The sequence below is a fragment of the Haemaphysalis longicornis genome, unplaced genomic scaffold, assembly GCF_048455015.1.
Source record: "Haemaphysalis longicornis isolate Haplotype H1 unplaced genomic scaffold, Haemaphysalis longicornis Haplotype H1 scaffold_2, whole genome shotgun sequence".
Classification (NCBI taxonomy): Eukaryota; Metazoa; Arthropoda; class Arachnida; order Ixodida; family Ixodidae; genus Haemaphysalis; species Haemaphysalis longicornis.
The window spans coordinates 205,383,529-205,409,514 of NW_027526295.1; the positions used below are offsets into that span (position 1 = coordinate 205,383,529).

Below are 25,986 nucleotides of genomic sequence, written 5' to 3' on the forward strand. Positions count from 1 at the left end.
CTACAGTTGTTTGCGACAGCACTGGGACGCCGCATGCAACGGAACTCTACGCGCGCAGCTTGCACTTCCACTTTCGGGTTGCGTGCCGTACCGATGTAGGATAACTTGCGTGTACTTTGGCACAATGGGACGTCCGGAAATCATGGGGTGTCAGTCTCCGTGTTCTGCTGCCGAAACGACGGCGGCGACTGAAACAAGCCGAGGTTAATAGCTCGCGTGTTTCCTACTACCCTGAAAGGAGTGGCGCCGCCCAATCGCCTCGCTTTTCCCCTCGTTTCGCAAGGTTGGAAGGATATCAGGGCCAAAAAAAGACATCCACTACGCCGCTTCTTCACGACGTCTGCGCGGCGAAGCGCGCGGTGCTTATCGTCCCGTCGTACGTCAAAGACGGCGCCGCGATCGGCACCCGTAGCACGCGGTTGCCACTGCATGTCTTCGCCTCCCTGTTCCGCTTTCTCAAGAACTCCGCTCATGGAACAGACAGCTTCACGACCGGCGGCCGTCATGATATTCCCAAGTTTTTCGGCGACGCGATTTCTTACGTTGTTCTGGGCTCTGTTGGTGTCCGGGATGGGAGTGCCGTGGGCCACCGCCTACAACCTGGACACCCAGTTCCCAGTGCTCCTTCGAGGCCCCAACGGCAGTCACTTCGGATTCTCCGTCGCGCTGCACAGGAGCGCCAAACATGGCGTGCAGTGAGTATGCGCGCTGACAGAGCCATCATTCAATACTTGGGTTGTAAGCCCGCACCTTATACCTCAGCTTTCGTCGGACCTGTTGAGACGGGAATAATCGACGGGCTAGCGTCATTGGGAAAAGGCTATGCGAGGATGATTGTGCATAGAAGTGGGCAAACAATGGCGTTCACCCGAGAATTTTCTTTCTGTTTCAGAGCATTATTATTAGCAGCAGAACTGTTAAGGCCAACCCAAACCCGTCCGTGATAGACGGAAAAGAAATGGAGATAACAGGTCGGACAGAATTTTGTAAAACCAAGAAATAAGAAAAATATAAAAAAAAGTGTCGAAAATGGGGAACATTGTAACGCTTTCCATTTCCACAAAAAAGGAGATTTCGCGGAAGTTCCACCTTTGATCGTTATAATACGTAAATAGATATAATTGGCCGGACAGAATTTTGAAAAACCAAGTAATGAGAAAAAAATAGCTAAAATGGCGAATCCTGTATCGCTCTGCATTTCCAGAAGAATGCTGATTTTGCGGAAGTTCCACCTTTAATTGTTATAAAACATAAATAAATATAATCGGTCGGACAGAATTTTGAAAAACCAAAAAATAGGAAAAATAAAAAAAAATAGTGAAAATGGCGAACCTTGAGGTAATGCCCTGCATTTGCAAGAAAAAAGCAGATTTCGGAGAAGCTTCACCTTTAATCGTTATAATGGCGTAGATGGCTATAATAGGTGGGACAGCATTTTTAAAACCCGTAGAAAAGAAAGACAAATACAAAAATTTCGAAAATGGCGAACCTTTTAACGCCCTGCATTTCAACAAAAATGCAGATTTTGCGGAAGTTTACACTTTTCATCGCTATAATAGCGTGAGCGGAGATAATCTGTAGCACTGAATTTTGAAGAACAATATATAAAAAAAGAAAACGAAAGAAAGCTCGAACTATCACGTCAGACTTGAAGGTAGCGAAGCTTTTCGCAACTATCGCGACCGTCACGTCGGTTTAGGTCTACGATTGCAGCCGATTTGCTTCTGCTTCGCTGCCATAACTACTTTTACTCCGGTTTTGTTGCTATAATGGCGAAGGTGAAGCAAATTGAAGAAGCAGAACGAACGAACGGAACGCGCACACTTAAGGGCCAACTGCACTCAAATTTTTCTTCGCCCAAATTTGGCACCAAATAGTTTTTATGCTCCCAAAGTCACCATGGCGAAGTTCTAATCCCGATACCCACTTAGCGCAATAACTGGAAGCGTTCGAAGTATCTCCATGCAGACGACGTTTGCACCTGGCGGAGAGTCGCCGAAACGGCGCGATGCCATGCGGAGGGATGCGTTCGCTGGAGATTTTTTTTCTGCTACACCGCCGCGCTGTCCCACCGTCAGCATCACATTATTTTTAAACCAACCACATGGGTAGCGAAACCCGCAATTTTTATAGAAGCCAACAAACTACGCCCTTGCCTGAGTGGTTCTGAAGCTAGCGAAATTTTTTTACCTAGAAATAATATTTTTATAAAAATATCGCAAAAGGCGCATTTGCCTGTTCTTCTGTCATTAATATTGCATCTGCCACAAGAAAAAATCTTTTATAAATCCTTAAGCCCTTGCACTCGCGCGGGCAATATTTGCTGTATCTGGGCTGGTCCCACTCCACTACCAAACCTTAGACACCTCCAAAAGTTACACGACCTAATTTGTTCTACGCGCCGTCATAAACATTTAGTTCTAATTTTTGCTCCCTCGTTAAGTGAACTAAAACTAGCCATGCTCATGTTAACAATTATATCCGCACACAGATCGGCTGTCGTCTTCGCGAAGTGCGAAAGTTAACGAACCTGCTCCTCTGGTAAATGATAAATTGCATTATTTTAGGGGCGAAGCCCCTTAGGGGCTGGGGCTGTTGGCGTCTCCTGTCGTCTTCATAATCGTCGTTTCATGTAGTCACGGTACTAAAACACTGGAAAACTCGTTTACGCATCGCGCTAGAACACAGGTTGAAATCCTGCAGGAGTGATTGTTTCTTTTCTTTTCACTGTAATACTCTGTTGTGAAACGCCGGAATCAGCGATTTTCTGAACGGCTGCGCAGTTATAATTGCGAAAATGGCGAATTGTGCAACGCCCTGTATTTTCACATAAATGCGCATTTCGCAGAAGTTAGAATAGCGGAATTGGAGATAATTGGTTGGACAGAATTTGGAAAACCCAAAAAAAATTTGGTTTTAAAGAACTCCACTCTAAACAAGTGGGTAAAGAATGGTATGAAGTAGTAGAAAATCCTCTGAATTACTACATTTTTTTATTTCCTTCTTGTCGGAGCGATCATGTTTCGTGTTACCTCCACTTTTCACAAGGTATTACCCCTGGGCGCTTAGTTACAAGTTGGTACCGCCATTTGGTCTACCGGCGTCGTCACGGTCGCAAGAGGGTATTTCGGGAATATGTCTCCCTCCTAGTGTTTATTTTGACGCCTTTTCGCTCTCGAACGGCCTCGTAACCTCCCGTGGCCTCTATGTGTACGAACGTATCACTGACTTCTTTGTGGAAATTCTCCTGCCCAAATCAGCCATTTGACGGAAAAGCACCTAAGTGACTTGGCGACTTCATGTATTCAAGTCAAGTCAAATCAACAAATTTTATTGTGAACAGAAGGTTTAGTACATGGTTAGGATATGCAGAAGGAGGTCCCAAAGTGGCAGGCTACAACGAGACCTCATTCAAATATTGATATACCTGATTTTCCAAAGTGTAGCAAACAGGACATTCGATGAAAAGGAAATTTTTAGCATAAATATCCGGACAATTACGTTTTTATTAGCAAGATTGTAGATATTATGTTCCTTAATATCCAAGTGCACATAATATATATAATAAAAAATCATTGATGATTACAGTACTCCCTAATGTGAAATTTGTACGCTTGTACACGGAAATCTTCTCGGTCACGGCGCATATCTGCTGCGCGTCAGGCAGTGATCGTGTGATCAGTGAACGCATGGCGGTGCGCGCTACTCTGCAGTTATCTCGCAGCGCGTCGCCGCCGCCGAGCATGTTGTTGCCAATCGTGTTTGAACTTCCCGCACAAATGTCACGTGGTTCTAACGAGCAAGTGCGTTTCAGGAAGGGGCCGCGAACTGCGTATGAGGAAGTGAACGCACATCATTGTCGAGCATGCGCCACCTCCTCACACTTTAACCATGCGTCGCCACGGAGTAGCGTCTCCTGCGGGCTCAGCATACTGCCACCGCCCCCTCCCTCGCAAATTTGGGAAATCGTGTCGCGCCGCCACGGCGAAGCGCCCTCTCCTCACAATTTCGCGACAGCCTCCTCCCTTACTTTCTTCCAGCCTTCGCCCTCCCAACGTTCGCTCGGTTACAACGCCATCGCCACCGCGATACCACAGATGCGGCTGTCAAAAAGGTGCGCCCTAAAACACTGAAGGCCAAATATCTAGAAAAATGAACAATGAAACAACGAGTATCCATTAATATCATATGTAAAACAGACAAAGTGTACGAACACTTCAGTAAGAGTAACATAATAGTTCCGAAGTGAAAATGAGTAGAGAGCAGACTGTATAATTTGAATACCGAGTTTTGCACAGAGTGCTGTTCGTATCCCTGTCAATACAATAAATATTACAGAAAGTCATCAATTATGTTTGAGGAAAATGAATTTCAAAGCACTTTTGAAAAAGAAAGTAGTGTTTTCAGTTCTTTGATTTTCTTCGGAAGTGCATTTCAAATCGTAAATGCAAATAAATGGGCCGTTTGCTTACCGTGAAGACGAGTTGCATTTGAACAGGGCATTTGCTGCGCTTTCGTGAATACTGCTTTTTCACGCTTCGCTTTTTTGACGACGTCTTCTCCCTTGAAACAAGTTTACGGAACGCGCAAACCCGCCCCAGTGCGTGGATGTGTTCCGAAGTCTAACCACCCTGGTAGGTGGCGACAGATATGGTGATGCCAGTAGGTGCAGCTTCTGGAAATAAAAACAAACAAAACCCCCGATCGCTGCGGTACGGATTCTCCTCTTCCCTCAGGTGCTATGCATTGTCGACTCTGCCGATTAGGTTTTTCTTGGACGATCCACCACTGGGGTCGGTTGTTGTATACTTAGGCACTATACATTTTCGGCAATGCCGAGCGGCGTTGTAACAAGTTTTACCATTTTATGTACGTTCTATAATATAAACTTGTCATAATATAAGTTATCCAGAAGCGTTCAAGTTATACAGTAAGCTTCGCACTTCGTTAACCTGACCGCTTGGAACCAGCAACTAATGAGACATTCGACTCGTCGTCTTCGACCTCTGACAAGACATCAGAAGATTATCGGGCGTATCTGCGTACCTATGGTCCGAATCCCTACAACCGAGCGGTTCGAGAGCATCACCTGACGGAGAAGAAACTTTACTGATGTCTTGTACACGAGTTTGTTTCCTATTCAATAATGATCGTTCTTTACCATTGCGCATTGCTTGAATTTGAGGGTACATGCAAACATCAGGGGTATACATGCAACTCGTGTCTAAAGGATTTGGTGCTGTCGTATATAGGAACAAGAAGCACGCGAACTAATGGGCCTGGAACAAATGGTCAAGGTTCCTACCGAAGCAAGAGGATCCCGTATCCATGCCCTGTTTTTTTTTGTGAAAAATGTCAGCAGTGCCTCATCGTTAAAAGCACTTTTGGCCTGGCAAAAATAGTGTAAATATAGTCATCCATCTTCACACGATGCGAACAGGACGAAGATGATATTGACGAGAAGGAACCACAACAAAAGGGGGCCACAATAACAGCACTCGTGTTCCTAGGGTCAATTTGATTTGCCTTTACGCTATTTTTATTGTCTGAAATAAAACACAACTGAATCTTCTGCACAGCTTGCCGTGCAGAAGATCTTCGTATAAATCTTATTTGCAAAAATTGCTTAAATTATCTGCAAGAAAACTCATTTGAAAACTTTGGGAGTATTATTTTTCGCTCTTATTTACTTAAATTTAAACCAGCGCTGGACTGGTGTTGTGTCTCCTTAATAACCCCGCTCCTCGTGATTAGCACCGGATTATCATCCCACCTCTGATTTGCGCATTGAACGCGATACCAATCCTAACCGGGGGCGTTCCGCCTGGCTCGTCACTGACGGTAAAAGCGCAAGGAGGAGGATGACCTTGCTGTTTACCGTGAACCGCGGATGCACAGGCATGGGAAAATACATGCACACATCGATTGTTTGGAAACAATCCAATCAATGATCATTTGCAATGCTTTTCCCGTCTTGTGTGGAGCTAACTTAAAAACCGCGAACTGTGACGCACAGTCGGGTAGACTGACAAACACAATACTAGAATGGTTTTCCCAATTACGGAGCAACTTATGAGTACAGAAAACACTCTCAAACAAGTTGGTACATTGTCTAAATTAAGCGCGAAAACAAATCGAAGAAAGGCGACGAGACAAGCGAAGCGCTTGTCCGACCGCACTTCTCCTGCAGCCCTTTTTTGTCATCGTGCCGCGCTGCGTATATTTTTTAAATAGCGCTTCACGGGAAGCCGTCACTCTACCTGGTGTTCGTCGGGGCATCAGAATGACTCGTGCCGTGTTTGGGAATGGAAAGAGCATCGACGTATACTGTGTACCCGCAGTTCCTGCGTCGGCTAATTAAACGCGCTCAACAACGCCAACAAAACCGAAGCACATGTACGCGGTGGTGATTTGTAATTAATTAACCGCAATTCCGCGCAATGAGGGACAGGAATAATCCCTCTTGCTGCTTCCTTCACAGGCGACTATCCGTTCAAAGAGCAGATTCTCCATTTCTGTTTACTTGGGAGCTCAGTTCCCGGTACATTTGTTCCGCGTCCGGGTGCTGACGTATCGCTAAGAAGGCGCCGCCTTGAAACTCGGCACTTATCTCAAGGAGACAGGTTGCCTGCCTGACCTGTTGGCAGCAGCGGGAGTGCGGGCCCGATAAGGATCAGCGGTGCAAACCATCGCCCTAGAAGGTGGGTGAACGGATTGCCCCCCTGTGATTTTCCGTGACGCGTGCATGCACGAGGAAATGACCCTTGCTTGCGGCAATGCCTGCGAAAAGAATTCTGAGCAATGAGAACGCAACGCTAAATAGACATACAGAAAGGGCGAGGTGGGTGAATATACTAAAAGGGGTGGGTAAATATGACTACTTTGGGTGAGTTGTAAGCGCCTATCCAAAGGATGAAAAGGTAATCAAGCGTAGAACTACTGTGACGTGCACAGCAGGGGAAAACATTTGGAAGCAATAAACAGAAGGACAGCCCTGTCATAACAAACAGAGTTATACAACGTATCCGTACTCCCTGTGATAACTTGTTGCGATGGAACTTGGAGACCTACTAGAAATCTCGATAAAAAAATCTGCAGAAATTCAAATAATTGTCTGAAAATCCGTAGCATTCTTATACCATTTGCCCAGGGTGTGTGTTCTTTACAGCTAAGTATGGCAATAAGTAGCGAAAAACGTTGGATTATTTTATTATTTTCAAGCCTTCTCTTGTTTCTTTTCTCCAATGATGTAAATTTATACCACTAAGATACGCTGTCCAATGGTCGTTAGCGGATTTTTTTCGTATCGTCATCAGTTTTTTGGGGAGATGTATAAGATGCATAAGTAGATATATTCGCTTACCACTTCCACTGCCTCGCCACCTATCTCAAATCGCTGTGCTGTCCAGAGGTTATTGATAATTACTTTGGTTTTCTGCATATTAATTTTCAGGCCCACGGTTCTACCCTGTTTGTCCAGTGCGGAAAGCATGCTTTGCAATTCGTCCCCCGAGTTACTTAGTAAGGCAACGTCATCAGCAAATTTGAGGTTACTGAGGTAATCTCCATTAACCCTTATTCCCACCTGTTCCCAATCCAACGTTCTGAATACTTCTTGTAAACATGCTGTGAATAACATTGGAGAGATTGTGTTTCCTTGTCTGACACCCTTCTTTATAGGTATTTTACTGCTCTTCTTATCGAGGATGATGGTAGCTGTGGACCCGTTGTAGACATCTACTTAGGCCAAGTTGTGACCCCGGATCCAACCATGAGGCAGAGATAATTAGAAGGATAAGAATGGGGTGGAGTGAATATGGCAGACATTCTCAGATAATGAATGGCAGCCTACCACTGTCCCTGAAGAAGAAAGTGTATGACTGCTGCATCTTACCGGTACTAACCTACGGGGCAGAAACTTGGAGGCTCACTAAGAGGGTTCAACTTAAATTGAGAACGACTCAGCGGCCAATGGAGCAGAAGATCATAAGTGTAACATTAAGGGACAAGAAGAGAGCGGAGTGGGTCAGGGAACAAACGCGTGTTAAGAACATATTAGCAGAAATTAAGAAGACGAAACGGACGTGGACAGGGCATGTAATGCGAAGGCAAGATAACCGTTGGTCATTAAAGGTAACAGAGTGGATCCCAAGAGAAGGCAAGCGTTGCAGGGGGCGGCAGATAGTTAGATGGGCAGATGAGATCAAGAAGTTTGCGGGGATAAATTGGTCGCAGTTAGCACAGGACTGGGGTAATTGGAGATCAAAGGGAAAGGCCTTTGCCCTGGAGTGGGCGTAGATAGGCTGGTGATGGTTGATGATGATAAGATGTATATTTTTTTTATTTTGCCAGATTATTTTTGTGAAACTGTGTTTTTTAGTTTCTCCTATTTTTTGGTTTTTCAATATCCTGCTTGAGCAATTATTTTCTTCACGCTATAACTATAAAAGGGGCTACTTCCGCCATATCTGCCATTTTTGCCATTTCTTTATTCGGATTTACAAAGTTCTTTCGAGGAATCTTTGTTTCTTCTTCGGTTTGGGGTGGGGGGAAGATAATATGCAATTTTATGATCTTGTCATACGATATTTGTGAATTTATTTCTTTTTTCTGATTTTCTGGTTTTTCAAAATTATGACCGATTAATTCCCTACACGGTGTTTTCACCAGAATAATGACAGGCGTGTCCTGTCGACATGTTTGATTTTGACGAAAATTTTATACATAACCCTTTCTGCGCAGGAAAAAAAAAACATCTCTGAACTTAGTTTTACGAAAAAAATTTGCCTGCTAGAAAAAAAATTTGAAGACGGCTCGGGCGGCAGGTGACTTGTACGAGTCGCGCAGAATTCGAAACTTATACGACTGTAAGACACAAACTATTGAAGCTATTGCCGCAGGGTTTTTTTCTTTCTAGACTTTGCATACTGTAAGATGAGTTCGTTATTTATTTTATATTTTCATGCAAAATTATTTTTAATAAAACATTACATACTTCACACGTTTTCAGGAATTGACGAAATGTCGGGCTTTGTTTTCTGGATCTAGAAAAGCTGGGGGTAATTTTTTTAATGATTATTCCTCCATACATTTCTATTGTTCATGCCAATGGTTGTTTGTTAAAAAATTGGTTCGCTGTGAAAAATGCCCTGCATTGCAGGTCAGTTGCGTGTTTCGATATACTTTGAAATCCGATATAAGGCAGTCATCGATTTTTTCAAACTCTCAAATTGATGCCAAAATTGTTCTCTATCACAGGCTTGAAAAACATGTTGCACTATCTTTGTGGTTTTGTACCTATAAAGCATTAAATTTGACCTTGTAGCAGTGTTCCGGGGATGTACTAGAGTAGCCTGCAGCAAACGTTTGACCCCAACGTCAAACGAGAAGTGGCCGGAAGAGGCAAAATTATGAAAGTAAAATGGTGGTGACAATGCTTTTCTGAAGTTATCCGTGAAAAAATACAGAGCTTTTGGTTATGATGAGAAAGCTCTGGCTCTCAAGTGGATGATTAGTGACTTGTTTTACCGGTCGCGCCTAACCGCACAATTTCAAACCTGGGCATTTTAAGACCCCTGAACCTATAATTTTTGAAGAAATAATTGCATTTGGTAAGACAAAACACTTGAGAGTAGCGATAAAAACTTTGATGAATTAACCGAGATGGCAAATGATCATTCTGTTCGCACTGTAGGTATTTTCTTTTCCAGACACGGAACTCGCACTCGCGTCATACTGTGGTTCTCGCAGCCGGTATACAACCGTGTTCTCTCTGTAACCTTGAGTCCACGGCAACTTTAAGTTCTCTGTGTCCCTGTACGCTGTTGCAAGCGTTATTAGCACCGACGAGGCCGTATAGACTTGGCAGGTGACTGCGCTTTTTACGCTAGTCTCAAGCGTCAAATTCATGCCTCCAGTTCGTCAACCGTCCTTGGCCTGATCCTGAAGCTTCGATTGCTGCCTCATGCGCTGAAATCAGACCTGTTTTAACTTTTTTCTACAAAATTCAACAATGTCCTCTTGCTTTCGCCTGGCGTATGAAATCCTAACAACGGTCTTTTCATTTCGCGGTGGCTTAGAGGTGACATTTCTTATCTATGATTATACCAGTTGAGTTTCTCAACAGCTAAGTGCGCGGGAGCAAATAATTACTCGGAAGCCGGCGTGTCTGAAGAATCCACACTCAGTTCCTCGAAGCGGCAGAACCTGCTTCTGCCCAATAAATCCGCACCTCGGTGGTGGTGACTTCAATTAAGGAAGCGCTGTTTCCACACGACAGTGTGCACGTCTCTCACGCAGCGGAAGTTCCTTCGAAATGCTTTTTTTTTGTATTTTGCCCTTTAAAATATGCGATGCGAAACACCTGCGTTTCGTTATGCTTTCTCTGGGCCCTAGAACCCCCTGATGAGTCGGCAGTGATCACGCTGAAACTGTTCGCAGCTGGAAAAGCTTTTTGAAAATCCTCCCTGTTTTTTCGGCGAAACAGACTGATCATATATGGCCGGAACCAAGCAAGTAGAACAGCTGCAGCGATTCAGTATTTGTCACTTTCCACCAGACCACTCCTCCCCGACGCTTCAAGTTGGACTTGAACAAAATGAACATCTTGAAGTAGAGCAAGCTCGACATGGAGCAAGAAGAAACCAGACAGATGACAGCGCTTTCGTTCGTTCATTTTTTCTTGTGCCCGTGTCAAGTCATAAGATGTTCAAGAACCACTTCTAACTTATCGAACTGTCGAAATTCTAAAGCGGCACTGTGTTGGCGCATATCCAAAACATAGTGGTCTCTTCGCAAAGGTCTGAAGGTCATCGTAACAGTTTTGTTAATCAGAGTGTGCGTATACGGGGCACACTTCTACAATAATGCCGATTTTGTGGAAGTTCCACCTGTAATTGTTATAATAGCGTAAATGGGGATAATTGGCCTAACTAAATTCTGAAAAAAAAATAGAAACGTATAAAAATACGGAAATTGGCGAATCCAATAACTACCTGCATTTCCACAATATTGCAGATATCGCGGAATTTCCACCTGTAATCATTATGGCAGCGTAAATGAAAATAATTGGTCGAACGAAATTTCGAAAAACTGGAAAACCAGGAAAATATTTAAAAATACAGAAAATTGCAAGTGGTGTAGCACCCTTTATTTTAAAAAATGCATATTTGGTGAAAGTAACGCCTGTAATCGTTCTAATTGAGCAAATGGAGATAATTGGTCGCACCGGAGTTATTAAAACAAAAAAAATGACTGTAAAGAATTCGCACTCAACACAAGCGGAATAAGAATGCTACGCATTGGTAGGTAATTATCGAAATTTCTGCAGAATTTTTGTCTGGTAAGCAATTTCTTGTTCGGAAAAAAACTTCAGATATGTGTTCCCCAGTGAACAAACGGCTATTATAGCGAATTCTTGTCAAAATAGAGATGTCGGCATACACGCCCGGTCCCATCTTTTTGGAAAACACTTAGGTGCTCCTTCCACAAAGCTGTATTGTGGAAATACAGGGCGGCACAATGTTCGCCATTGTCACTCTTTTTTATTGATCTGTTTTTGTTTATCCTTCGTTTTTTGAGGTAGATGTAATTAATTGAATATTTTTTTATTGTGTGCAGTTTGTTAGGGGTCCCGCCAGGCTCATGCTCTGGCGGTTGTAAACTCAGAAGGCACACTTCTCACCTCCCTCAGAGAGAGAGAGAGAAACACTTTATTGGGGCCAACAAGTAGGCGTGGGATATGGGCCACGCAGGGCCGATCCCCGCCTCACGCGGTTATCGCGTCCCGATGACTAAAGCCCCGCGCCGGCGTCGGTGGGTTCGGCGTGCGTCGGATCCCCAAGGCGTCCTGCCCCCGAGGGTCCCCCGCTGCGTCTCCCCCCGCGTCTGCCGCGCGAGAGCAGCCTCGAGTTGCTGAACGACGGCTGTCTGCGTGTCCATGTCTGCGGACCTCACGGCGTTCGTGATGCTAGCGGGCAGCGGCCCGTACGGGTCCGCCGCCTCTTTCGGTCGCACTTCACAATCCCACATGATGTGGGCTAGGGTTGCTGTCACCGCACCGCACATACTGCACTTTTCACTGGCGTATAGTTCTGGACACACGTGGCGCGCCAGTGCCGGCGTTAATACTGAATTTGTCTGTAACTGCCGGAGCAGCACCGCCTGGTGTCTCGTGAGGTCCTTGTGGGGCGGCGGCATGGTGCGCCGGTTGTACCGGTACCACCCTAGCACTTCACTGTATGTTACGATGGGGTCCGGTCCCCCGCCGTCGTCCCCGTCCCCCACAACCGAGTTCGGCCGGCGCCCGGGACCCCAGCTCAGGGTTCCCTGGCCTGTCGCCGCGCGGTCGGTGAGTGCGCGCGCGGCGGCGTCCGCCGTCTCATTGCGGTTGGGGTGGCCGCTGCCGTTGTTGCTGATGTCGACGTGCGCCGGGAACCATCGAAGGTAGGTGGCCGGCGTCGTTTCACTGCACACTGCACTGCACTTCGCTATTTTCACTGCACTTTCACACACCGCGTTCCGCGAGAAACCTGTGATGGCTGTCTTTGAGTCACTGATGACGGTTGTACATCCGGGATCTTGGAGCGCCAGGGCGATCGCCGCCTCCTCTGCCTGTCGCGCCGACCTGACTCGAACGCTGCAGGCGTTGACCACCTCGCCCGTCGTCGCTCGTACCGCCACCGCCACGTAGGTCCCGGGCCTTCCCGGGTACGCCGCGGCGTCGACGTACCTGGCGCCCGTGTCGGTGGCGTGGACGTCCGTGATTGCCCGTGCCCGTGCTGTCCGCCGATCCTGGTGGTGGCCCGGGTGCATGTTCCGGGGTAGCGGTAGGACCCGGAGTCGTCGTAGCGTGTCTTGTGGGAGCGATGGGACGTCCCCCGCTTGCGCCGTCTCGTTCGGTGATCGTTGCAGGCCGAGCCTGGCCAGGATAGCCCGGCCCGTCCGCGTCGCTTGCAGCCGCTCGAGCTGCGCCGTGCGTTGCGCTTCGCTGATCTCCTCCAGGGTGTTGCGCACCCCTAAGGAGAGCAGCCGGTCGGTGCTGGTGCTTTGTAGGAGACCGAGGGCCGTCTTGTACGCTTTGCGGATTGCGGCGTTGATGCGATCGCGTTCTTGCGTGAGCCAACTGTGAAACGCTCCTACGTACGCCACGTGGCTTATAGCGAACGATTGTAGCAGTCGTAGCCAGCTGGCCTCTCGCATACCTTGGTGTTTGGTGGCCACGCGTCGGATGAGACGCGCCGCCGTGCCGATTTTGGTGAGGAGTCGATCCACCGTGGTCTTATTGCTGCCACTCGCCTCCAGGTACATACCCAGGACTCGGAGGGTGGCTACTTGCGGGATGGGGATGCCGTCTCTCGTGCGAACCGTGATGTTGGGCTTGTCGTTGCTGTTCTTTCCGCGTCTGCCCGGGGGAGCGATGATCAGGAGCTCGGACTTCTGAGGCGCACATCGGAGGCCCGTGTCGGCGAGGTGATCTTCGATCGCTGTTACCGCTTCCTGCAGTGTATTCTCGATGTGCCCGTCGCTGCCGCCGGGCACCCATAACGTGATATCGTCGGCGTATATCGTATGTCGGACTTGCGGGATCCCTTCGAGCCGTCTCGCCACCCCGATCATTACGAGATTGAAGAGGAGCGGCGAGATGACCGATCCCTGCGGGGTGCCGACGCTGCCGAGCTGTTTCTCCGGCAGTTGGAGGTCGCCCGCGCATATCTCGACCGTCCGCTCGGACAGAAAGTCCCTGATGTAGTCGTAGGACCGTTTCCCGAGGTTGAGGCGGGACACTTGGGCCAGGATGGCGGAGTGTTTAACGTTATCGAATGCGCCCTGAAGGTCTAGGCCGAGTACCGCCTTGGTGTCTCGGGTGCGTTCCGACTTGTCGTTGATGTCTTGGTAGAGTTGGATCATGGCGTCTTGCGTACTCAATTGCGCCCTGAAGCCCAGCATGGAGTTGGGGTACAGGCCCTGCGTCTCGAGGTACCGTTGCCAGCGGTTGTTGAGCACGTGTTCCAACACCTTGCCGACGCACGACGTCAGCGATATTGGTCGGAGGTTGTCGATGTTCGGGGGCTTGCCCGGTTTCGGAATGAGGACGGTCCGAGCTGCCTTCCACTGCTTCGGTAGCCGGCCCGCCCGCCAGCGCTCGTTGTAGAATTTTGTGAGTGACGCGATGGCTGCGTCTCCGAGGTTTCGCAGCGCCTTGTTTGCGACGCGGTCGGGGCCGGCCGCCGACTTGCAGTTGATGGCTTGCAGCACCGCTCGGACCTCCCATTCCTCGATGTCCCTATCGAGCTCGGCGTTGGCTTCGCCGGCGTAGTCGTGGTGTTGTTCCCCGGGGGTGCTCGGGAGGTACTTGGCGTTCAGGCGTCGTACCGTCTCGTCTCGCCCGAGCTCTTTGACGGCGCGGTGTACGATTTGCGCTAGGCGATGCTGCTGGTACCCCTTCGTCGAAGTGTCGTCGAGGAGGCAGCGCAAGAGCTTCCACGTTCGCCCCTTGTGTAGTTGTCCGTCCGCCTCGCTGCACACCTCGTGCCAGCGCTGCGTGCAGAGCTTCTTGCTGTAGCTTGCAATCTCCCGACCGAGCTTCGCGATCTTCGTGCGGAGCCTATGGTTGGTCTTGCGCCCTTTTTTCCACCGTTCTTGGAGCGACCGGCGCGCCTCCAGTAAGTGTGCGAGGCGGCTATCGAGTTGAGGCGTTTCCTCGTCGGCTTCGTGTTCGGTGGTTGCGTCGGCGATCGTCCGCACGAGCGCTTTCGTCCACGCGTCTATGTCCTTGATGTCGTCTTCCTGCTCCTCATCCGCTCGCGTTCGGAAAAGGGTCCAGTCGGTGATGCGTTGCTTGTACTTGTTCGCTGCCGCGGGTGCCGCCGAGACGGGTAATGCGATCTCCAGGACGTAATGGTCGCTCCCGAGATTCTCCCCGGTGTTGATCCAGCTCACCCGTCCCCTCGCCTTTCGCGACAGTCGTACGAACGTCAGGTCGGGGTTGGTGTCTCTCGTCACCGACGTGCCGATGCGGGTGGGAGCTGACGGGTCGTTGAGTATCGTGAAACCCGCTTCTTCTGCCTCCTCCAACAGCTCCTTCCCCTTGCCCGTCGTATTCGTGTACCCGATTTCCTTGTGCGGTGCGTTGAAGTCGCCGGTGATCACGACCGTGTTGTTTGCCGCCTCGTTCAGCGCTTTGCGGAGGGTCGTCTTGAAGCGCTGGTGACTGTGCGCCGGATTACTGTATACGTTAGCGAGGAAGATGGACTCCTTGCTCTTCTTCCCCACCAGCACTTCGGTAACGCAGTACTCGAGCGCGCCCTCGCCGAAGAGGCTCCCGCACTTGACGAAAGGGATCCCCTTCCGCACGAAGGTGCACACCCCCTGTGCCGCTCCTTTGCCTTTCGTGCGTGCGCTCGGGGGGCTGGCGTGCGCTCGGTACCCCGTGAGGTGCGGCTCGAGCTCGGCGTGTGTCTCCTGTATGAAAATTACGTCGGGGGGTCTCTGCTTGCTTTGTATCAATTGCGTTAGTGCCGCTTTCCTATAGTTGTAGCCATTAGCGTTCCACTGCCATATTAACAGGTTGGGTCTCGATTTGGTTCGTCGCGTCATGGTGCGTTGCGGGTTGGTCCGGTTTCGCGGTCGCCGCTCTCCTGGCCGAATTTGCGTTGGAGGAGGTTCTGAATTTGTGTTTGCGTTACTTGCATTTGGGCTAGGATCGTCTGCATGTGCGCTTGCGACTCCTGTACCTTCTGTACGTCCTGTTTGAGCGTGTGAACGTCGTGCTCCACTGCATCGAAGCGCCTGTTGACGTACTCGTCGAACTTGTCACGGCAGCTCGTGATGCGTCGCATCCTCAGGCTTTCGAGGGTGCGCCGCTGCGCCACCGTCTTCTGCTTGGCACGTTGTTCGTTCACGCTTTCCGTGTCGTCTGCGTCGTCGTCTTGCTGCGTGTCGTTTGCCTGGGAGGGTGTGAGGGAGCTCACCTCCCTTACAACTCTCTCGACATCAACCACCACTGCCGAAGAAATTGCCATAGCCATCGCCGCTACAACTGACTCCGAATACCTTACAATAACAACAGACTCCCAGCAAGCCTGTCGTAACATCCAACGTGGACGCATCTCACTACCCGCCTTACGCATGCTCGCTTTAATCAATCCCCTCCCCGAGCTGTACATTTCTGGGGCTTTGGCCACTCGTCCCTAGAGGGAAAGGAGGCGGCTCAAGCCGCTGTCCGCGCCCTTCCAAACGGGCATTTCCCTCAGGGACAGAACCCACGTTCCAGCCTCCTCCACCTCCCGCTCTTTCATCACGCCACCACAACATCTTGCACAATTATCGCAACCTTCGCCTCACTTTGCCTCAACCTCATCCTCAACGAACCACCACCACCACCATCATCATCATCATCATCATCAGCAGCAGCAGCCTGCTCAGGTCCACTGCAGGACGAAGCCCTCTCCCATACACCTCCAACCGCTGCTGTACTGCGCTAATCGAGCCCCTTATTTACGTCCGAAGTTCCATATTTCATCCCTCCATCGTGTTATCGGCCTTCCCCTTCTACTAGACCAATCTCTTGGTATCCACTCTGTTACTATAATTGTCCACCGGTTGTCGGTTCGTCTCACTACATGGCCAGCCCAAGTCCATTACTTTTTCTTTACTTGAACAATGATATCGTCAACTCTAGTTTGTTCTCTGATCCAGGTAGCTAGTTTCTTGTCCCTGAATGTTATTCGTAACATTATTCGTTCCCTGGCCCGTTGAGCCGACCTAAGTGTGCAGTCTTGTTGTTTATTAAGGCGCAAAGTTTCAGCTCCGTATGTCATTACCGGCTGTATGCACTGGCTGTAGATTTTTCTTTTGAGTGACAGAGGTAGCTTAGTTTTCATTATTTGGGAGTGCTTGCCGAGTGCTCCCCAGTCCATACCTATTCTGCGCCGGATTTCTCTCTCATGATTGGGGCCAACACTAACCATCTGTCCGAGGTAGTTATATTCTGTTGCTTTTTCTAGCGTTTCGCTTCCTGAGCTGAAAAAGATGTTCTTGGCATGCTTATTCCTTATTACTTTAGATTTATTCGTATTTATTTTGAGCCCCATGGCCGTGCTTTCTGATTGTACTTCCTCAAGCATTCTTTGCATGTGTTTGGCAGTATCACTCAGCAAGACCATGTCGTCCGCAAACCTCAAATGGCTCAAGTATTCTCCGTTTATCCTTAATCCTACCTTTCCCAGTCAATCTTTCTAAATACCCCCTTCAAACATGCTGTGAATAGCTTTGGAGAGATGGTATTTCCCTGTCTTACTGCCTTACGGATCGGAAATTTATCGCATTGGTTGTGGAGGGTTATCCTACCCGTGCATCCCTTACATATGTCTTCTAGAAGTCTTATGTAGGTTTCCTCTATTCCCTAGTATTTTAGTTCTTCTAAAACGGCTGCGGTGAGTAGAGAATCAAACGCTTTCTCGTAATCTATCAATGCCACGTAAAGGGGTTTAGTGTACTCGGCGGATTTTTCTATCACTTGGTTGACGACATGGATGTGATCCATGGTTAAGTACCCTTTCCTAAACCCAGTCTAAGTTGAAGGGAATCCTAGGTTGATGGGAATCCCAGCCCAGGGATGGGAGCTCTAGGTTGATGGGAATCCAGGCTGTCACCTATGCGGCTTATTATAACTTTGGTAAAAAGCTCGTAAACAGCGGAGAGTAGGCTGATAGGTCTACAATTCTTGAGGTCCTTGGAATGTCCCTTCTTATTAATCAGAATAATGGTAGCGTTTTTCCGGGATGTGGGCATTTTTTTTATTTTTCAAGCATTCCGAAAATAGTGCAGCGAGCTTTTCCAGAACAATATCTCCTCCCGCCTTCAAAAGATTTACGGTTATGCCATCGTCTCCTGCAGCTTTTCCTCTTTTCATGACCTTGAGAGCCTCTCTTACCCCCTCTTTAGTTACTAGTGGCAAATTGCAAGTTAAGCTTGTACTCTCAGCAGTATCCCTTGGTATAACGTTGCTGGCATACAGTCTGGTGTAGAATCGTTCTGCTACCGTTATAATCTCGTCCAAGTTGTGCGTTATGTTACTTTGCTCGTATCTAAGTGCGTACATCCTGTCCTCGCCGATGGCTAGGTTTCTCTTAGTTGATTTCAAGCTTTCGCCTATTTGCAGCGTTTCCTCGACCACTGCCATGTTATAAGCACGAATGTCTATTGTTTTATTTCTGTTAATCAGTTTCGACAACTCCGCCAATTCAATCCGATCTGCCGTATTAGACACTTTCTTGTTCTTACGTTTGGCGATCAGTTCCTTCAGGTTTTTAGTTAGTTTTCCAGTTTGTTCTGTACATGTTGCTTCTCCCACAGCTGCTACTGATTCAATGAGTGCCGATGTTAGGTTGTCATTTAGCCTGTCTACACTGACTTCCTCCTGCTCGTTCAAAAGCGAGCATTTGCTATGAATAGTTATTTTAAACTCCTGAAATCTGGCTCTGACTGATTCCATGCGGGGTTTGGTATTTTTCACGAGTTTCGTTCTTTCTCTTCTAAGATTCAGCGTTATCTCGCGAGTTGTTGGCGACATATGGGTCCCGTGAATAGGGAACCACCCCCGTCTGGTGCCTGTGGGCACCACCAAATCTTTTGGGCGCAATAAGTGTTGTTTCATCATAATCGCATCTAACCATCCTGTGATCGCTACTCCGAATCTTACTTAGCACTTCTATGTCTTGGACGATACCGGGGTTGTCACTTAGAATGAAGTCGATTTCGTTTTTCGTTGTACCATCGGGACTTTTCCAAGTACATTTCATATTCTTTACTTTGGAAAAGAATGTGTTCAATGACCTCAGTTTATTTCTCTCTGCAAATCCCACCAGGGTATCTACTCGACTGTTGCGATTGTCTAATCCGAAGTTTTCCACTGACCTTTCTCCTATTTACTTCTTACTGACCTTTGCGTTAAACTCTCCCATAACGATCATGAACTGCGTTGTTGCCTTCTTCATTGCTGATTCGACATCCTCGTAGAAGCTATCTACGGCTTCATCATCATAGCTGGTTGTTGGCGCATAGGCTTGCACTATATTTATCCTGTATCGCTTGTTTAGCTAGATCACGATAGCCGCGACTCTCTCGCTGATATTTAAAAACTCTTTCACGTTTCGTGCTATCTCTCTGTGGATTAAAAATCCCACCCCGTGTTCTTTCTTTCCTTGTGGTCCGCTCAATACCACTGTCTGCGCCATTCCAACCGGGCATTTCCCTCAGGGACAGGGAAATGCGCCGTTCGTTCTCTTACGCTGGAGCTCCGCAATCGGACACTCGACCCTCTCAGCATGTCTCGCAACGATGACCCCCGGCCGGCCCCAACACCCATCGTCTGCGCGGGTGCAATTCGTGAGCGGGACCCTCCCTCATTCAACACCACCGACGAGAAAGACGCAGAGGACTGGCTTGTTACTTTTGAAAGGGTGAGTACCCATAACCACTGGGACGACCACCTCAAGCTGAATAATGTCGAATTTTCCTTGACTGGGCTCCCAGAGCAATGGTTCTGGTACACCGCGGCACGTCTTAAAACGTGGCCTGAGTTTAAAGACGACTTCATAAAAGCATTCGGCCGCCCCGCTGCTCGAAAACTCCTCTCAGAGCAGCGTTTGCGTGAGCGGGCACAGAAAAGGGGTGAAAACTTCACTTCTTACATTGAGGATGTTGTCGCCCCGTGCGGTAAGATTGACAGTGCCATGCCCGAACTAGAAAGGATAAAACACATTCTGAAAGGCATAGACAACGATGCCTTCGAGAGGAACTTACATGGCGAAAAACCCCCCAAACTGTGGCCGAGGTCGTTACTATTTGCCAGAGTTACGACGAGTTGCGGAAGCAAAGGGCTCTCACTCGGCGACCCCTCGCAGAAAATCAGTTTGTGTCCAGCTTGGCCGCTGATGACGGCAACGGTACCTTGTTGCAATGGATCGAGCAGTTTGTGAGCGAGGAAGTGGCTCGGCAGTTGTCCATCATCAACTATGTGCCCGAGCAAAAATCTTCTCTCAGCCCTGAACTCAGGACCGTTATCCAGCAGCAAGTCGCTGACTCCCTCCCAGCTGCACTGCCGTCAAGCCCCGTTGTTGCCCCTGTGTCCTATGCCACCACCATACCCCGAGCTCCAGCGACTTCAACCCTGCCTTATGCAGACTCTATGCACCCCGTGACGATGGCCGCTCCAATACACTTTGCCGACTCTATCCCTCAACGACTTTACGCTGAAGTCGCTGCCAGGTACATGCCTCGGAGCCCCGTCGTTTCGTTTCATCATCCGCATTAGACACTTTCTTGTTCTTACGTTTTGCGATCAAAAAGTCTACGAATTGTGCGTCGCGCGAGCGAGGCGCACAATTGTGCAACGCCGGCCGCGATGGGAAGCTAGCCAGAAAGAGGTTCGCGTGAAAGTCGCGATCCCCACACACTCTTTTCCTTGTTGGGTAGCAACGAACGCGTTGAATGTTTTGACCTCTTTGGCCAATCCCTAGGGGGATCCTGCCACAATCATCATTAATGTGCCGTGCTGTATACAGCAGCAACGAGGGACGGGACAGGGCCCGAGCAAGAGGAGCTTCGCCCCTAAAACGTTTATAACTTTAGAACTGTTGCTGCTGCGAGGCTCAAAGTTTGTGCAAATGTGCTCTAGAACGTTATAAAACAGGAGTGTGAAAGGATAAGAACTTACATGGCAAATTTTCTCGGCAAAATGAAAATTCGCGCACCTCTGCCCATACGCGTCCGAACTGAATAGAAGGTTCTCGAACCTTCTCAACTAACCAAGGAGGAAGCAATCATCTGGCGTCGATTACAAACAAACATCTATTACAGCGCACCCATCCTCCACGCTATTTCCCCTACCCAATACACCCTCACCTGTCACTTCTGCCGCTCTCTTAATACTACCTACCACATGGTGTGGGCCTGTCAAAACACTCCCTCGCTTACCCCAATCCCAACCCTTCCCCAGAGAAGGGGGAGGGTCTGCTGACCAGCTCCCGTCCAGCTGACCACATCTTTCTGGCCACCCGTACAAGGGCTGCAGCCAAAGCCCAAGGGTACTTGGACTGTGGTGAACCCACCCCACCGAGTGACGGCTCAACCACCACCGTTTGCTCTATTAAACGTTTATTCGCTATCTCTCTCAGTTCGTTTTTGTGGAATGTTTATAACTTTGTTTTCTTACTTTATAGATTTTAAAAATTCCCCCCTCCAAATATTTCTATTTACACTAATATAGCGATTAAAAAAATCTTCAGCTAACTGTGCTTTTTTGAGAAAATGCACAAAGTGGTACGGTTAACAATTTCCTTATTTTTATTTGTATTTTGAAAGTTTCTTTTTTTTGCGGATATTTTACTTCCATCTTCGCTTCCGGGGGAGGTGTATACAATATTGTCACGTGCTATAAACATGCAGTTGTTGAGCCAGCGTCTCTGAAGGCGGCGAACAGATGAGTAGGGGCAGAGAGAGCCTTTTCGGGAGAGCTCCAACACAGGGTTCCAAGCGCGAGCGCGAAAGCTCTGAATGACGAGGATCAGAGAACACACGCACTTGGTCGTCACAGTCGCCTCATGGCGCCGGTGTTACGAAACACATGATAATATGCATATTTTAGATGCTGTCAGATCATTTATGTGATTTTTTTGTTTTCTTTATTTTGGGGTTTTGGGAATTCAGTCAGAAATATTCTCTCCATTTACGCTATTATAACAATTATATGTGTTCATTACGCCAAATCTTCCCTTTTTTGAAAATGCCGGGTGTTACAGTTCGCGATTTTCGCTATTTTTTGTATTTTGAACGTTTCTTGAGCACTTTCTTTGTTTACTCTTCGAGTTTTGGGAAGGATCCATAAAATCCGTAGTTTTGATTTTGCAGATCATTTTTGTGAAGGAAGGAGGAAAAAACGTTTGTTGCTCCCGTGCAATCCAAATAAAAACGCGAAAATTTCACATCTTTCTGAATAATTTTTGGTGTTCTGAAAATTGTGTGAGACCAATTATCTCCATTTACGATATTATAGCGATTACAGGTATCACTTTGCCCAAATATGCATTTTTGTGAAAATGTAGGGCTTTGCACGGTTAACTATTTTCGCTATTTTTATTGTATTTTGAACGCCTTTTTTCGGACTCTTTTCGTTCGTTCTCCGCTTTTGGGTGGAGATGTATAATACGCATATTTTTAATTTTCTCGTGTAATTTTTCATAAAAAAATTATTTTTATTTGAGTTCCTAGTTTTGGGTTTTAAAAATTCTGTCCAAATAAATATCTTAATTTCGCTATTATTACGATTACAGGTTTTCCTTCTTCCAAATTTGCATTTTTGGTAAAATGCAGGGCGTTACACGGTTAACCATTTTCATTTTTTTTTGCATTTCGAGCATTTTTTGCGTACATTTTTTGTTTTTTTCTTCGGATTTTGAGGGAGATTTACAAGATGAATATTAATTTTTGCGAACACTTTTTTTTTCTCTTTTTCTTATGTTTCATTTTCTAAATTTATGTTCTACCGATTATACGACAACGTAATTTTAACAATTAAAGGGGTTACTTCCCCCAAATTTGCATTTTTATGGGAATGCAGGGTGTTACACGGTTCGTCTTTTTTCTTTTTTTGTGTGAATTTCGAGCTTTCTTTTTTGGGAGCTTATTTCGTTTATTCTTCGGTTTAGGGGGAGGTATTATATGGGTATTGTTTATTTAGGCAGGTCATTTTAGGGGGGAAACTTTTTTAAATGCAGAGCATTTCTTTAACTCACGATGCCTCGGTGTCCGCAACAGCCGTTCCAGGTGCGCCCTCTCCCCCACTCCTCCTCTCCCGCATCACGCTACCCTCCTCGCTCTCAACAACAGGTCCGCACCCCTCCCCCTACACTATATATAAAAAAATAATACCTACCGGCGCCTGGTTTCGTTCCCACGACTCTGTGGGCGGAACGCAAGGTACATGGTGCTCTACCCATTGCGCCACAAAGCCGACACAGAATGGAAGGCTACGAACGCGCCTTAAATCCTTGACTCATTCAAACTACGTCAAGAAGCTGCTGATACAACGCATTCACTACCTGTGGGCGGAACGCGAGGTACATGGTGCTCTTCCCACTGCGCCACAAAACCGACACAGAATGAAAGGCTACGAACGCGCCTTATATCCTTGACTCATTCAAACTACGTCAAGAAGCTGCTTATACAACACATTCACTACCACCAACTCCCCAAACACTAAACGTTAACGCAATACACCCACCCCCTATGCGACGCATTTACTCGAGTCCCCCTCGCGGGTAGATGAGCCCTTTTATTTTTGACTATTTCTTTCGGTTATTTATAATTCGGTCCCACCAATTATCTCCATTTCCGCTTTTATAACCATGACAGGTGTTAGAGCACTGCACGGGCCCGGGCCGGCCCGAAAGCTCGGGCCCGACCTGGCCCGCGGGCCAGGCCAGGCCGCCCGAAGTCGATTATCGGCGGGCCCGGGCCGGGCCCGCGCTTAATGTCGCGGGCCAGTGCCGGGCTCGGGCTTGAACTCATAGGCCCGGCCATTAATAGTTCCGACATGAAGTGTAGAAAAGACCATTAGAATGAATATTCTTAGTTTATTTTTGCGCGCTTCTTGATGTTACTTGTACGCATTGTTTGAAAAACGTGTTTTGCTAGGTCTGATAGTCACTATGCTGTAATTTTAATGACATTTTATGTACTGCATCAAGATTTTATATGTTGGTGTACAACATAACAAAGATGCGGTAACAAGGAATGCCCTAACGGGTAAGGAATTAATTCAGACAACCTGGAGCTGTGTGCCTATGTCTATGTACACGTGTTTTAGATGCCGCGCCAATCGAAATGCGGCTGCCGCGGCGGGGAATCAAACTCGCGTCATAAAGAAACCACCGCTTAACAACCACTGGAGGTGAAATATTTCAACGCACGTACATACTCGTGGATTCAAATGTGGATCAAAAATTTTTAGCAATACCAACTTGTGGCCGAGACAACTAAAGGTCATGGTGTCTCTCGTGCAAGAATACGAGCTATTACGACGTCGATGTGACGTGAACTGCAGACGTTGTAAGCTAAACTACGTGCACTTTTAAACCCTTATTTTTTGCGTTCTCTTCACGACGTGATTGTACAGACTAGATTCTCCGTCTGATTATCCGCTACGAAGACACTGAACCAAATATAATAAACAAATTTTCTTTAGCGTCAAAGACCGGGCCTGGTCACATACGCGCGGGCCCTCCCTAGGCTCAAAAATAAATGACCGGGCCCGGCCAGGGCCTGGGCTTGAGACGGGACCAGGCCGGGTCCGGGCTAGGTGGTACGGGCCCGGGTCGGGCTCGGGCTTCACAAAGCGAGCTCGGGCGGGGCTCGGGACTTAAAATCAGGCCCGTGCAGTGCTCTAACGCGGTTCACCATTCCGACTATTTTTCTATTTGAATTTTGAATGTTTGTTTTACGAACTTTTTTATTTATTCTTCGTTCTTTGGTGGGGTGTTTAAGGTGAATATTTTTGATTTTGTCAAATAATTTTTGTGAAAGTTGTATTTTTCTTCTATTTTGCTCATTTGTGGGTTTTCAAAATTCTGTCCCGGCAGTTATGCCGTTTATAACGCCTAAAGATGGTACTTTTGCCAAATATGCATTTTTTGGAAATTCAGGGCGTTAGATAGTCCTGGCAGTGGAGTACTCGGCAGTGAATGCAAAGCGTCAAACACTTAGTTCGACCGAGTGAACCATGGAAAGAAATGACAGGAGTGACACTTATAAATTGGAAACCAATGTTCCTGAATTACAGACGCGGAAGACCTGCTATAGCTGAGATAAAAAAACAGGGAAACTCGCACTCACGCGCAAGACTTGAATGGGGAAGCTGTTGTAGGTGAGCATTGCCGAACGCATAGTTAAGTTTCAGTGTCCGTGTTAATTTGCATATTTGTGATCTTAGAGAGAGGGAAAAAATAATGACTTATTGGAAAGTTGAGCTCCAACATAAAAAGGCGCTGGCAACTCCAAACATTGGTACAACGGTTGTCTAATTAACCACAAAGTTAGAATATTAGAATAAGTACATTGAAAGAGCAACGGCTGAAAGGTCACGTGCGCGCTCAGTAAACTATATATATATATAAATATATATATATATATATATATATATATATATATATATATATATATATATATATATATATATATATATATATATATATATATATATAAAGTGTGTGTGTATAATTCGGGCAATCCATGCCTGGAAAGCTGCGTTTGCCCTTGCGGGGGGCCCTTGACCTTGTCCATCTGGCGAGGCCCCCAGCCATCATGCCGCGTTGCGCCATTGCCGGGGGTGAAAGAGTCTGGCGGCATGTCCTGCCACAGGTGGTTGCACGGTTGAGCGTCCACCTTGGCTGTGGAAGGCACCACGCTCAGAAGATTGGACAGTCGACCACTTACAGTAGAGACTATCCTAGGTCATCAGTCTCCACCATCAAGTTCACAGAAGGCGGCGAAAGCCATTGTACGTTTCCTGAGCGAAACGAATTTGCAGGAAAGACTGTAGTGCCCGAAACTGGACTTGAGTGCGCCCCTTCCCACTACTACCTCTTACTTTTCTCACGCCCCCTATTTTATCCCCTGAGCCCCATTCCACCAGTGCAAGGTAGCAAACCGGGCTCTGCACCTGGTTAACCTCCCCGCCTTTCCGTCTTTCCTTTCTCTTTCATGTGCAATCGTGTGCCCTGGTGGTGCCGGGCACCTACCGGTAAAATAGGTACATACGACTCCCCGGCCTGGCGCTCGGCCCTAGTGTGGGACTACAACGCTTGGGAAGTTCACCCGGCTTGCACGGGAAATCGCCCCTATGGAAAGGGGCTGCTGCAATATATATATATATATATATATATATATATATATATATATATATATATATATATATATAACCATCGT

The 25,986-nt window shown here is 47.5% G+C and overlaps 1 protein-coding gene across 1 annotated transcript in view; it reads left to right on the top strand.

The window, feature by feature from the left end:
• The first annotated feature begins 399 nt into the window (after nucleotides 1-399).
• LOC144167608 (integrin alpha-9-like) overlaps nucleotides 400-25,986 on the top strand; it is a 108,431-nt gene continuing 82,844 nt past the window's right edge. Inside the window, exon 1 of the mRNA XM_077696817.1 lies at nucleotides 400-695. Coding sequence (XP_077552943.1) covers nucleotides 430-695 — 266 coding nt within the window. The 5' untranslated portion in view covers nucleotides 400-429. The remainder of the gene's footprint in view (nucleotides 696-25,986) is intronic.